Source organism: Acinonyx jubatus, chromosome A3 (genome assembly GCF_027475565.1).
Source record: "Acinonyx jubatus isolate Ajub_Pintada_27869175 chromosome A3, VMU_Ajub_asm_v1.0, whole genome shotgun sequence".
Taxonomy (NCBI): domain Eukaryota; kingdom Metazoa; phylum Chordata; class Mammalia; order Carnivora; family Felidae; genus Acinonyx; species Acinonyx jubatus.
In genome coordinates this window covers 71,846,018-71,860,923 of record NC_069388.1, presented here as the reverse complement: position 1 = coordinate 71,860,923, position 14,906 = coordinate 71,846,018, and the positions used below count along the sequence as shown (strand labels likewise).

Here is a 14,906-nt window from a genome sequence, read left to right as displayed (position 1 = left end):
GCGTGCTTATGAGCGACAGGCTATTTAAATATTTCTCTTTTCTTTCACTTTTAAAGGAGAGATGCAGGAAGAGAAATAACAACCAAAAAACAAAACCCTGAGTCCAAAGAAAGTGAATGGATTTTGAAGTTGACAAATCTGTTCTAGTGTGGAATTTCAGGAGACTTCTGATGGGAAGGAAGTGTGAGTTTGGTCTGAAAGGCCTGTGCCAGGTGAGTCCAGGGAAACATAAGGTTAGTGTGTATAGAAACCAGGTTAAAAAAAATTAGTGCTGCAGCTGTGACTTAGAAACTGCTAGTGACAGCAGTGACCTGGACGGAGTAGCATTTGCTGAAAAAAGGCTAACATTTATAGCATTTGGTCAGACTTCAAGGTAGGTGAAGGCCAGGGAAGCCTCTTCTGGGGGAAATTCTGCAGCAAAAATTTTTTTCTTTAGAGTTAGAAGGAAAGAGAAAACCCCAAACCAGTATGCAGAGATAATTAATGTTTATGCAAATGAATCACTAAACCAAGAAAACAAGGGAAATAAAAGGAACAAAATGAATTTTAATGGACATGTGCTGAAGCATGCCAACAGACAACACATCACTAGAGACAAACATCAAAAGCAAATCATAGCACTATGACCATACATGTGACTCGCCCCCCCCCCACGCTCCCCACCCCCCCACATTGCTTCTCTTTAGCGATTAGTCCAGAGTGCTTTAGTGGCTGGGTACACCTGAGATCTTTAAATCAGGAGGTGAATGAGCATAAATGCAACGTGACAACTAGTAGCACAAGAAACACCTGATTGGTTTTCTAAGTGCATGAAGCAACACTATTTTCAAGTTCATTAACTTGAGTCTCTGCACCACAACTCAAAAGAATGAAAAGGCTTTTCTTTTTTCCATTATAATAAAAAATTTGTTCTGGCAAACTACAAATTTAAAAATCTAGATAAAAATAGGCATGAGAACAAATGCCAAAAACATCATAGCACTCCTTCTCTGTGCTTACGTGGTTTCTTTTTTTTTTCCTTTTTTTGTCTTCTGAATACAAAAAAGCATAAAATTGGGTGTTATTCCAGATGATATAAAATTTAAACATATATATATATATATATATATATATATATATGAAACATCACATATATACATATAGATCAATGACACACAGAATTTGGAGCCAGAAACACACATCAGGGCTCCCTAATGACCAAAAGATAAAGCAGTAGTTTTTTCTAAAATGAATTTTGGTGTGTTTAAGGCAGAGACCCAATAATGGTGCACACTACCCCCAGAACATAAGAAGCTTGGCATCTATCTATATACCCATCTACAGTTACAAGTAGATAGATATGTACATAGAAATAAGGAAAAACAAACAAGATGCTATATGATGTTATCCTGACAAAAGAAAAAAAAAAGACATGCATCATGAAATGAAAAGACAAATCAGACTTAACTCATGGAAAACACATATCAAAACAGGTTTCTGATTTCACTAACATCTAAATATGGCAAATGAGCAAGTGACTGTCTCACAAGGCTTTGATGTAGTATGGATTTGGTTCTGTTCTGTCTTTATCAGTACCAGGAAATCCCCTCTTTCATAAGCTTTTATTCCTAAGGAATAGAATTTATGTTAAAACATATTCAATCCCTGCTGGTGGTCTGATAAATGCCATCCTAAAAGACTCCTTATTGGAGAACTCCACAAAAGATCGTGAGAAAATGAAAAATAAATGAGAAGATCCATATGAGACATACAACGAAATTTGTCTACACAGACACTAAAATTACTCCTGAAGCCAAGCGGTGTCCAATGGCTCCTAGGGGTGGTCCACCACATTCATGGTTCAAGTAATCAGGGTGAACCAGAAAGGCTTCTGTTCTGTTTGTTTGAAAAACTTAAACGGTCTGACACCCTGAAGTCATCAACTGAATGAAGAGGCCTGGAAGTCTGAGAGGCAGGCTTCCGAAACATGCTGAGAGCCGCTGCCACCCGCCACATTGGGCGTCACGGTGGTGCCGACAGTGATCAAGACGTGGGGGGCGCGGCAGAGGTCAAAAGGCACTTCACTCCTGAGGCTGGCTGCGTTATTTGCTGCAAGTAAGCCTAGAAGTCTCAATTCAGGTCTTGGCAGAAAAAAATGAGAGGAATTCATTTGGAAAAATAAATAACCCAAGGGTCTCAAAATCATTTCAGATTCTGCACCTAAAATTAATAGCGCTTCCCAAGTAGATCCAACCACACCCCCCTTTTCTTCCTTGCTCATTTTCAATGAATAAAGGCATCCTTCATGGAATGTGACACAGGTGACTTACAGTTTTAATCTTAGTACTAAGAGTCTCCTTCCTCTTATCCCAGTCTTCCTAGTTCCTATTCAACTATTGCAGGTTAATAACATCTGTAAAGGGGGCTCTGTGTAGTGCAGTATTGCACCCTGTTAGTATAACTGGATGTGTCATACCTGTCAGATTCTAGTTTTCTTCTTCATTTTGCTGTAATCTCATTTAATTTCAATTACTCAAGTAAGGCTTTCGCTGTAAAATCTTAATAAAGTAAAAAGCTCACAATAAATAAACAAAAAATTAAGAATGTTGCTTTAAGGCAACTGAGCATCCATCATTAAAAGACCCAAATAAACATGAATTAAATGCAAACAAATACGAAACCAAGGAAGCCTACGAATTAAGGAAAATTTTAACACTGTGGGTGAAGTGGAAGCCAAAAGGTCAAACCAACAGGATTTGGAAAGAGTGGTTCTTGACAAATGGTAGTGAACTTCACAGTCCGGACCACGGCTGGTCACTGGCTGTCCGTCTGCTATTAAAGTTTTTGTAGTTTTGGTAGGTTTGAGAGCGGTAACTAACCCGTGGAGATCCCTGTTCAGTCGGCAAACCGTTCTGGGAAACTTGCTCTCCTTTTGAGGTATCCCTGTTAGGTAAAGTGGGGAAGGAGGACAGAGGAGGGAAGGGAGGGAGAGGGAGGAGAGGGAGAAAAACAGAGGATGAGAGAGAAGAACATCAGTCAACTTTATTATAGATTTTCTCTTAGGAAAACATACGCAACCCCATTTTACATAACGTAATTTCTTTTTAAGAACTTCCCAAGTGTTCCAAACCAACTCTAGGTAGAGAATAAGACCACAGGCATGCTTTTTCTCCCCAATAAAGGCAGCATTCAGGGTTGGCATGGGGCTCTTACCATAACACAATAATTAGCTTTTCAGAAACAGACAATAATTTCTGTTCTTTACGTGAAGGGCATTCAAAAAGTATCACCACATAATCACTGGCCTGAAATCTGGGTGGTTCACTCCATCCATTTAGTCACATGGAAATATTGAGTGAGGGTGTGTTTGTGCGTGCGTGTGCAGGCAGTTGAGTGAGCACTGTCCACGCTCCACTTTTGCCACCTACACAGTAGCAATGTGACTGTGGATAAGTCCCTGTTCTCCAATGTCATCCTGGGGTGACTGCACGGATTCTAAGTACTCTACAGAATTAAGAGGAAGGGCATGTGGCAAGGCCTAGCATAGCACAAGCTTAGAAAAGATGCTCTCCAAACCTCACTTGCCACTGAAACTAAGACTTGAGGAGGGCAGTCTGCCCATGACTCACCACTGCTGCTGGGACTCCATCTCCTCGGAAGCCTTCGTGCTCGGCTCGGGAGAGGGCGGCCGCCTCTTCCTCTCCTCTTCCTCTTGCTGTCTGCGCACTTCCAGTAACTCCAACTGAGAGAGAACACGATAATGTTCAGCAGAGCCCCAAACGTTGCTCCAATTAAGGAAAGCGTTCTAGAGGAACCCAGAAAGCCCTCCTGTCTGAGTTTTCCACACTGGATCACGCTGGACAACCAGAAACTCTAACATCCAGCAAGATGGCACTGGGATCACAGGATCTGCAGCTACAACCCCAAACTACTGCAAACAGAGATCTGTGTGACACACAGGCCTAATCCATGGGGTTTGCATGTCCCCTGGGACATGGGTTTAATTTCTAAACCAACTATGCAGCTTTCAACTTCGTTTAGGAAGAAAGTACCTGAGCGTGAGCGTCCACGTTTACTTCCCATCAGAGCTCAAACACCAGACACAGAGCTACAATAAATCTCAAGGAGGCTTCTTGTGCTGTGGTAGGCATTTGTGTTCAGCTCAAACCCAAATAACACATAAACAAAAGCCACAGGGTAGTCTAATTGAAACTAAGCCATTCCATAAGCAGTATGTACGTACTAAAAGTATTCCATTTGACACAAAGTATGCAGGTATGTTTTAAGTCCCCAGACCTGTAGAAACCAAGAAGACACCATTTTTGTACACCATAAAGGATCAGCTTTCTACCAGGAGTACAAGTGTCATAGGAGAGGAAATACCAGTGAGTAAGCCCTATTGTAAAGCTTTAATTTTAATGGTGACAGAAGAAACGATCAGGAATGGGGAGAATTTTCAATGGTTTGGGATCCAGCTATTACTTGACAGAAATTCTAATTCTGAAAACCTGAAGAAAACTGCAAGACTAACAAACTCACCTACAAAGCAAAGCTTTCATGAGATATAAGAAGAAAAACAGATCAAAAGAGAAAAGCAAAGCCCACTCAATCAATTCCCCGGCAGGTAGCTATCGTAAAAGTGATCACAAATCTAGGTATCCAGGAGTAACTTAGGGAGTAGTTGTCCTGGATAGTCTCCCAGGTCCTGGATCAAGAGAACAACCATTTCAGGAAGGTCCTCACTGTTTCTAAAAACAGAATAACATGAATTCTCTGGTCTAGGTGGTGAGCAGACAGAAGCAGCTGCCAATGGAAACCAACAAGCAAAGCACCCCCGGCATCCAGCAGTCACTTACCGTTGTCAGCCTTTCCAGGGCAGAGAACCTCTCGTCCCAGGTTGCTGCAGACTTTTCAAAAGCCTCGTGGCGCTTGATGAGCTTCTCCACCTCATCCACACTCTGGCCTATTTCTCGGCTGGATAGGTATGGCTCTTGTCCGAGCAGCCAGGCCTCGGCCACACTGGCGTCCCGTGAGAACTGGTGGACCTCCAAAACTGCACAGAGTACCAAGAGTGAGTGCTGGCCAGCAGGGTGACCTGGCAATCAGGGAGGGCACTGCCCTCTGGTGGCAGCTGCCCACACAACCAGTCTATAGTCTAAATCTGTGCTGTCCAGCAAAAATGTAACGTGACTGACATATCCAACTTTAACTTTTCTTGTAGCCACATAAAAAAATAAACTGATGAAATTTAATAACAAGCGGGTCAAATTAAGAAGTATATTTTAGACAGCCTAATATATCAAACTAGTATCATTTCAACATATAAGCAGTATAAAAAAATTGAGAGATGGAATGTTTTTTCCTTACGCCTTTGATATCCAATGTACATTTTATACTTATAGCACCTCTCAATTTGGACCAGCTCCATTTCAAGCTCTCAAGAGTCACTTGTGGATGGTAGCTACCACATTGGACAGAGAATAGTGCAGGCCTAGAAGGTATGCTCTACTCACTCAGCCCTACACCAGTGAGACAAGCCTCAGAGCCCTGAAGGAATTCAGTCTACACACAAAGACTAGGGTGATGAAGGAGGCATTCATCAACCACCCTTTCCGGGATGGTAGTTATAAGTTTTATTTTGAGGGGCTGAGAGGGGAGGAAAGGATATGGGGAGTACTCTGGAAAGTGGGGACAATATGGGCTAAGGCTTCTGCTTTCCTCATTCTCAAAACATATAGACCAAATTCTCATCCAAAGAATGTTCAAGAGCAGGACTTCTTTTCCAAAAGAGGGCTCCAGCCCAAAGGGTAACGTGCCTTCATTTGGTATTTTATACACATTTTACAAAAGGCCTCCTGGGTTCTGTTTCTAGTGAGCACCCTTGGTGTCTGAGAATGGGGTTCTAGTACATGAACAGAGCCCAGAGCCCCACACATGCAGAATGGCAAAGTATGGCAAATAATGCTTGAGCTGGGCTACCTTCAGTGTTCATACCTATTATTAAATGCTATTCCCAATACTCTATGTTATAAACTCTGTGGTAGCTCACATATTCCTTTATAAAATCAGATGAAAATTACAATCTACCTCAGAGGTTCACTTGAATAAATGCAGAAAAATATATAAAACACTTAAAATAATGCCTAGCTCACTGCAAAACCTTTATAGTTGGTTGCGTTTATTAAGTTACCAACCTTCTTCTAAGAACACCAGATATAAGAGGTAATCTGGCCAACTCTCTACCTTCTTGACTGCAGTAATAATTCCTCTTAAAGATAACTGGAGGAGGAAGGGACTTCAATCTGCACTCTTCTAGAGGGATACTGAGTTGTCATTTCCAGTCTGTTCCTAAAGAACACCCAAATCCCATTTACAACACTGAGATCAATCATGGGATAAACAGTAATAAATACACCCCAGGGAACAGGGAACTACTTAAAAATATTTAGCATGAAATGGTGAAATAAGGCATTAAAGAAGAAGTATTTAGAACTCCAGAAATCATTAAGTGATAACATCACATCAAATCAATTAAAACAGGAAACTAAACTTGCATGCTTTCAATGGACACCCAAAAAGAATGGAAAAATTAAGTATGTCCTTACTCAGTCTTAACCATTCCCATCGGTCTTCCCACTTGTCAATCATTTCTTTTCTCTTTTCCGTCAACTGCAATAGCTTTTCCTTGATCTTGAGAAAAGAAGGACAACAGGGACAGCTTAACAGATTGTACCACATCCTCCTAACCTCCCCTTGATGGGCCACTTCAAAGAAGAAAATACATTTTCTGTAGAGACCACTACTAAGCCAGGGAGTATCTAAGGACTACTCAGTTAATTTGTGTACTGGAGAGAAAAACATGACAATGTGCCTTCCAGAAGGGACTGAGACGAAGGCTGGGCTCCACCCAAAGCTGCTATCATGAGGAGGCCAACAATGCACTGAGCCCTCTCCAGATTCTGGAGCTCCGGAGGGTAAACACACTCAGGAAGAGGGGGACAGTGAGAGGTGCAAAGCCCTGACTTCTTTGAGAGAACAACCTAACCTTTCATCAAGTGGGTCACACATGCTGACTCATCATTTACCCCTGTATTACCATCACTCTAACTGGAATTAGCAACCTTCCACTAACAGCAAGCTGACCTAGAGGACATGTGACAGATAAGGAGTGGCACCCAGGGTGAGTACTGATGGAGGAGGTGACAGAGGATGGAACTCCAACCTGGGGCCCTCAGAAATTGTCTTCTGTGCCAGACTCATTGGCTCTGGGCCTAGAGTCTTCTTGTGTAACTATACCACACACACAGGAGAGCAGCAAGGAAGTTTGAAATACATGTAAGCATATCTATGTATGAATGCACATATATATTTCTCTGTGTGTGTGTGCATGCATATATACATACATACACACTCACAATAGAAAGTTATCTCATGTCTTAACACCAGCTGCACTCACCCCAGGGCCCTAAAGCAAACAGCGTCCTACCTCCTCAGATGCATAGTGCTTCCTCGCCAGTAGGGATTTCCCAAGTTCAATGCAAGTTGTAAAGCTGTCATTACGAGCATCAATTTCAGCTTTGATACCTTGATGATTATTCATTAATAGTTCAACAGATGATACATCCCTAAAATTAGACAAATAATACCTCCTTTAGGAGATCAAGTTTTCCAAATAAATGTGCAGGTTTCAAAATACGTCATCAATTTCAAGGAACTGTTCACTAGCACAATATACAATGGTACAATATGACTTTCAGGTCTGATTTACAGTCTGAGCTTAGGCTGGGTCACTGAGTTAAAGCATAATAATGGATTAATTCAGGGCCAGTGATAAAACCTAACATTTAGAATAAGGTTTCTCTCATCTGTGTGTGTGTGAGCACCTGAGTAATTCAAAAAGGTTTCCAGGCAGGTGCCAGGAAAACCACTGGATTTCTGTTCAAACTTTTGTACCCTAATGGGTTAGTGCCAAAGGTTCAGGACATGTTCAGAGCAGCAGATATATCCTCTCCTAATTCAGAGACATAAAGAGGCACCCAGAGCTGGAACCAGCTTAGAAATCAACAACTGTAGAGCTGTGAGAACTTCTCATGGATCAAAACCTAAAGTCCTGATCTGGGAAATACAGCTGCTTTTATATATATATATGTGTGTGTGTGTGTGTACACATATATATATATGTACATATATATACATACAGTAATAATATTTCTTCTCTATTACACTGGGGGGTGGGGCTAGCAGGGGTCAACTGGAGTTGTGCATGTACCTGCCTGTTCATCTATTAGCTTCTCTTCACTGCTTTGCATCAAACATGGCCAAAGAGAAGATCCCAAACAAATATTAAATAATCATCTCAAGATGCCATTTAAGCAGATGGTAAGGAATAAGAGACATCTTTTGTAACATGTATGAAAAGGGATAGAGTGGTTTTTAATCTAACAGATACAGAAAAAGAACTCAAAAAAAAGCCATCTCATTCCAATGATGAAGTAGAGCTAGTCATGCCCAAGGCATATGGCTGCTTGAAGCATGAGGCCCAGAGAGAGCAGGAAGGCAGCAGTGAGTGTGGAGCATGGGGATGGGGACATATAGAGGGCTTGAAAATACTGTGCCCTGTTTCCCTGGCAACTGTGTGCTAGAGACAGCTAAAGCAATGGAAGCTGTCCCAAACTGCCACCAATCCTGTTCTGGCCTTGAAGCTCTCCACAGAGGTCCCTGGTTCTCCCGAGAAGATCTCTCTCGAAATCACCTGGGGTCAGGAAGCCGGATCTCCTCCCACCCAGGAGGCCACGAAGGTTACCTTGGCTTCTCCTGGGCTTCAATCTGCCGGATGACGTCTTCCATCCACAGCATGAGGTCTCGTACCATGCTGAAGAAGCGGAACTTGTCCCCCGTGTCCACCAGCCGCACCCTGCGGCCCTCACAGGCATCCAGCAGGGCCTTCCAGGCTTCCAGGACCTCATTCTCCCGCTTCTGGATGTCGTCAGCCTTGTCACCCGCGTAGGCTGCCTGTAGACGGGCCGCATCCTCCTGCAGCTGCCTGACCTGCAAAGCCACGATGGGGAATGAGCCAGATCAGACAGGTGGGCCTTCTCTCCATTGCCCCACTGCTCCCTTCATGCACACCACATGCTGTTCTGCCCGCCCACTAATGGGACCACCAAGTCAAAACAGGGCCCCTGCATCCCAACAGGCTCACAATTTCACCCACATTGGAAAAATCAAGTTCACTATAAATGTACTGAACTAGATTATTGAGTTCAGCGTAAACGGTGAGACAGTGAAATACTACAGAACTGTCTCTAGGCAGGACACCTTGGCTAGGTCTACTGGAGGTTGCCTGGGATGTAAAGACAGTACAGAAAGCACAAGGTACATACTCAAATATAGTAAAAAAAAAATTAGCATGTAATCTGTTCCTGCAGCGTACAGATGGTACTTTTATCATGAAATAGGAACTGCCATGAAGAATTCACTTTGAAAACAAGTTTTCCATTATTATGTGATGTTGCTCATGAAAACAACGTATGAATTATTTGTAAGAGTGCTCACATGTGACAGTTCAGCTTGAAAAACAAAAATACAGAATCTAACGTAGCTCAAAAAATTGACTGATGCAGGGGCACCTGGGTGGCTCAGGGGGCTAAGAATCTGACTCTTGATTTTGGCTCAGGCCATGATCTCACAGTTTGTGAGATCAAGCCACACTGGGCTCTGTACTGACAGAGTGGAGCCAACTTGGGATTCTATCTCTCCCTTTCTCTTTGCCCCTATCCTGCTCACACTCTCTCCCTCTCAAAATCAATTAATTAAAAAAAAAAAAAAAGCTGACTGATGATGTCTAAGAAGGTGAAATTTTCACCAGCCATATTTCAATAAAAACTTTGCAGAACAAGAAATGCAAATGGGCATTAGGAAAAGATGCTCCATGGAGATACTAGAATTTGTCATCTATTAGTTGGCAAAAATTCAAGTCTGATGATGTCTCTGCCAGTGAGCTGATTCATGAGTGATAGGACAACGGTCTACAGCTCCTGCAGAAGGCATGGGCAGTATGTATCAAAATTACAAACATAGGTACCTTCTGATATATGAGTCCACTTTGGGGAATTTATCCTGGATAGAGTTATGCACATTTAGGAAATGAAATATACATCATTCATTGTAGTAGTGTCTGCAAAAGCCTAAGACTGAAAATAAATGTTCATCAGTGAGAATCCGGTTGCATTAATAAGGCTCTTCCAGAGTCATGAAAAAGAATGAGTAAAGGCCCTACATACACATGAAAAGTGTTCCAGAATGATGGCTCTATCAAAAAAGCAAAGTGCAGACAGTGCACCTAATATCTACTTTCTATGTGATAAAGGGGGAAAACAAGGATCAGCTTTCACCTTCTTTTGAGGAGAGAATGGAATGGAGATAGGCTTTTACAAGAAAAAGTAGATTTTTCTCTTACACATTAGTAGTGCTGTACTGCATACAACATCTAATTAAAAATACATACATATGGGGGAATAGACATTCAATCTTTATTTACTGAGGCTATGTAATCAAAGTTCGCAGACAACTGTCATCCAGGACTGCAGGAGCCTTTAGAGGTCTGTGAGGGGAGTATGCCGGTCAGTATCACCTGGGGATGTATGTGGGGAGAAAAGGAGCAGGGATGGACAACACTGGGGCTTTCAGGGAGGAAGATACTGACCCGGACCACACAAAAGGACTTTAGGTGGTGGGAGGTTAAGAAAAACAAATTTCTACAAAAGATTCAGTGAAGTTTGTTTTCCCTGATTATCTGATTTTCATATCCTGACTTCTGCAAATCTACAATTATGGCTCAGGTATAATTCAAATTACAATGAGCAAGTTCCTAAGAAATTATTGAATAGCTAATTTCTTATATGACTAACCAAATCTTTCCCTACAGTTAAAAAAGCCCAAACAAAACCCCAAAATCTTTTCCTGTGCCTCTGGTTGTTTTAAAACAAAACAATCCAAAACCAACCAAGTGAACAAAAAACAAGGTGGAGGAGGGATAGCAAAAGTGAAAATTCCCACACAAATGAACCACTGCTTTAAGAAGACACTGAAGACCACCACTGCATGCAAATGTCCTAAGGCTCCAGTGCAGAATGGAGTGGGCCGGTGTGAGGGTTAAAGGGCCAGGAAAGAAACACCAATGGCTTCTGGGAGCCTGCACCAAGTGCCTTCCCTCTATTCTGATTCTGTTACAATAAACTGGATTGGGTCGACATTTGCAGAAGGGGCATGCATACTATTAGAAATGCAAATGGCCTCATCCAGCAGGTATCGTGAGGTGGAGACTCTCAAGACTCAAGGGAGTGTACTCCTGTCCACCCTCAAGATGAGATGGGCACCCTCATCAGTCTGAGTCTCACAAGGTGAAGGGATTTAACGAAGAAAATAAGAGAGCACCTCCATCATCTCTGGGGTCTGCTGAAGTTCTAAAACTAAGTGATTTTTACAGGTACAGAGGAAAGACCTCCTGTTGGTAAGATGTGTTCCAGCTCTGCCTCTAGGGATCTCAGAGCTTCTCCCAGTCAGAGAACACTTACAGAGCTCTCACAGGGACGTATCTTTTGCAAACAACATCTCAATCCTCAAAGCATTAGGGAATGGAAGCCTAGAGAGGTAAATTAAACTTGCAGTGCTACAGAGCAGCAGGCCCGGTTCAAACTGGCATCTGCTCCTCTACGGGGGGCCTTACTCCAAACACAGGTGAGACTGCATTGTTATGGATCCTCATTCATTCACGTGGTGCTCCAGGACCTCATGTGCAATGAAAGCCTCTGAATGTGAAGCTGACAAGTTGTCACAGAGCTGGGGAGTCCTCCAGCTCTGAAGGAAAGATTGGAAACGCTTAAGGTACATGGTAGACCCTCCTAAATTCTGCTTCATACAGACCCTCGGCCACTCCATGTACCTATTTTCAAATATTTCCTCAATACGTTCTATCTCCTTGGTGGAAAAGCTAAAGTCACTTAATATACATGGAGCCCCATGCACAACCCAAACTGTGATCTGTTTCTAGTAGGTGAGAAGACAATGGTGGTAAAGGTGGTTCCTCCAGAGAAAACCCCAAAGCAGACCAAAGAATGGTAAGGACAATGGCACTGGATAGGGGTCAAGCCCATAGTCAAATCTTGACCATGTGTTTTCAGAAATAAAGATTCACTGATACACAGTCATGCTCCTTCATTTTCGTATTGTCTAGAGCAGCCTATGCTACAATAGCCACGCTGAGTATTTGCAACAGGGACCATGCATCCCACAAAGCTGAAAATATTTACCATCTGCGCTTCTATGGAAGAAGTTAGCCGATCCATGCCCTGGACTACCAACGTGCTCTTAACAGACAAGAACAAAACTCCTAATCTACTCTGGGCTGGTATCTTTAATAGAACTGCCTTCTTTTTTAGAACTATGAAGTTTAGGAGAAAAAGATACAATTTATTTTTCATCTAAAAGTCAGAAGACTGAACAAGACACTGTGCAGAGATTAGAGAGGGAACTAAAGCATGATTATACTATAAGTTCTTACTGCTATACTGTTACCACTTTGTCAAACATCTTTTAAAGAAAGTCTTTGTGTTAGGCATTTCAGACAGGGGCAGTGGGGAGACCAGGCATATTAAAGCATTAGACTCTTGTTTTCCCTCTTTCCAGACACATAACTCAGACCCTGATGGATGGAAAATAATAAGATATTATTTTAGAAATTATTCTGGGTGAATACACTAACATAGTACTAATTCTTGCTGAGAAGGTCTATAACTTGCAAATGTTTGCAGGTGCATCTGGTTTGTTTATTATAATTGTGGGGATATTCACTTAATAATGTCTGTACATGTGTCAAACTGAGAATTTTATGGACTGAATTCTCCTAAATGGAGCATTATAACAATGTGTGTGTAGAGGTGTGTGTGTGTTTAATTTGGGCAATTCTTTGACGCATGTTTTGAGGAGCCAAGGAAAGGAGAGAGATCCTCAGTGATGCACAAAGATGCTCCCCACCACCCATGGGCATCTCCCTAACCCACCTGAGTGCCCAGAGCCTGGATGTCATGCTCAAACGTGGTGTGCATTCTCTGTAAGGTCTCCACTGTGTTCTGATCTCTCCCAAGCTCCTCGGGGAGTTTCTTGTGTTTGTCCTGTATGCGCCCAAAGATCTCCTTGGCATCATGGTAAAACTTGTGCAGTTCATAAGAGGCGGCGAGAATCTGTGTTCTCGTGTCGATGAGCTCCAGGAGGTCAGCCCAGGCTTCGTTGAGCCCATCCTTCCACTCGGCGATGGTGGCGGCATCCGAATGACCAGAGTTGATGAGCTCATCTGCCATGTGATTGACTGTGTCCACACGCTCCTGTCCAATGTTCCCTGTGTCTCTGGCAAATTCCCGGAATCGTTCTTGTAACATCTGAAACAGGAATAAGCACGAAAAAAATCGGTAAGACTACTATGAACATTTTATTTCTTGATCACATGAATGTCCTTTGGAAAGAAACAATATGCGTGATGTCACAGGTCTTAGCTCTAAAACTCAAATCAGGCTTCCTTCCTGCCCTCTGTCGCAGAGCAAGGCCCTGGCTCCATCTCCTTTCACTACTGGAGAAAGGCATGGAGAGGTCAGACAAGCTAAGTCAGAGTTTGCCTGGCAATAAAAAGCTGAGCTGGAACTAAACCCCGTGACCTCTGATCTGAGTCCAGGGTGTCCAATGTGCTCACAGATAAGCAGTCAAGCAAGCACCCCTGCCCAGTGCACCCTGCATGGCCACCCCTGCTCTGCCCAGGGTACTTGCCGTGACATGCTCGTAGTCCTGCCCCAACTCATGCGACCCTGCGACCACCTCCCTCTCAGCGATCCACTGCTCCAGGTCGTCCACCTCCCGGTTGAGCTGGAAGAGCCTGTGCCTCTCGTCCAGCTTGCCCCTCCGCTCTTCGGCCAGGTCTTTCAGACCCGCGTACAGCTTGTCCACTTTGGACTGCCGCATGCTGATGCGCTCACTGGAAACGGGGGTGGGAGGGGCAACAGGTAAAGGACCTTAAATGTCAAATTTTCTTCAGGGAGAAAACAAGTGAAGGGAAAATGCCAAGAAAACATCTTACATAAAATTTCTCAAAGGAAACTTCCGATTCACCTATTTGGCCTAAAAAATAAAACTCTGAAATTTGACGAGTAATGAAGAGCCAACACATAAAAAAAAAAAACAAAACAGTAATTAAGGCTGATGGCCATCCTGTGATGATGGGGGGAGGTGGCGAGGAGGAGAAACCCTAACTCTCTGCACTGCTGGCTCTGTTAAGTCAGGATTTCCTTTGACATTACAAGTTAATGAAAAATCCAGGAGCTATCTTCCTCTCTCAAGAACCATGCTACTTAAGGGACAAAAGATAACCCTGTCTGGCACACACCTCCACCTTCTCTGGGGTGTATGCTCTCCCCTGCCACTCCTGTCAAGTGGGTCCTGGGAGTACTGCATCCCCCTCCCTCCAGCTCCCTGCCCCCCCCCCCCCCCCCCATGACTGTCTTGTAACAGGAAATCAAAGAGACAAGGACTTCTTGATGCCGGTCCCTAGAGACTAGGAAGGCCACTTTCCTGGGACTTCTATCATGAATACATGAAGGACCCCCTACACCAACACAGCCACCACTGACTGCATCTTCAACCTGCCTTAGTTACTACACAAAGCCGATTCTCTTCCTGAGTTACAAAGGCAGTTACATAGCAAGCCTAAGATAACTGCCATTGAAGTCAACCTGTGAACATGGTATAAAATTGGCAAGCACCACACACATATCTTCTGTAATTCCCAACGTGCTTGAAGGACTTGACATGCAAGAGTGAGGAAGCGGTATCATCCTGCTCTTTGTGGGAGCTCAATTATTTAACAGGTCTGTGCATTCTTG

General features: G+C 43.2%; 1 protein-coding gene across 4 annotated transcripts in view; it reads right to left on the bottom strand.

The window, feature by feature from the left end:
* Positions 1-14,906, bottom strand: part of SPTBN1 (spectrin beta, non-erythrocytic 1) — a 198,318-nt gene that overhangs the window by 11,983 nt on the left and 171,429 nt on the right. For all 4 annotated transcript variants that reach the window (XM_027072443.2, XM_015074694.3, XM_053200601.1 and 1 more), the window contains 8 exons: positions 13,798-14,002; positions 13,041-13,415; positions 8,783-9,027; positions 7,466-7,604; positions 6,585-6,669; positions 4,836-5,032; positions 3,609-3,721; positions 2,859-2,922 (listed from right to left, as the gene is read on the bottom strand). In XM_027072443.2, coding sequence (XP_026928244.1) covers positions 2,859-2,922; positions 3,609-3,721; positions 4,836-5,032; positions 6,585-6,669; positions 7,466-7,604; positions 8,783-9,027; positions 13,041-13,415; positions 13,798-14,002 — 1,423 coding nt within the window. The remainder of the gene's footprint in view (positions 1-2,858; positions 2,923-3,608; positions 3,722-4,835; positions 5,033-6,584; positions 6,670-7,465; positions 7,605-8,782; positions 9,028-13,040; positions 13,416-13,797; positions 14,003-14,906) is intronic.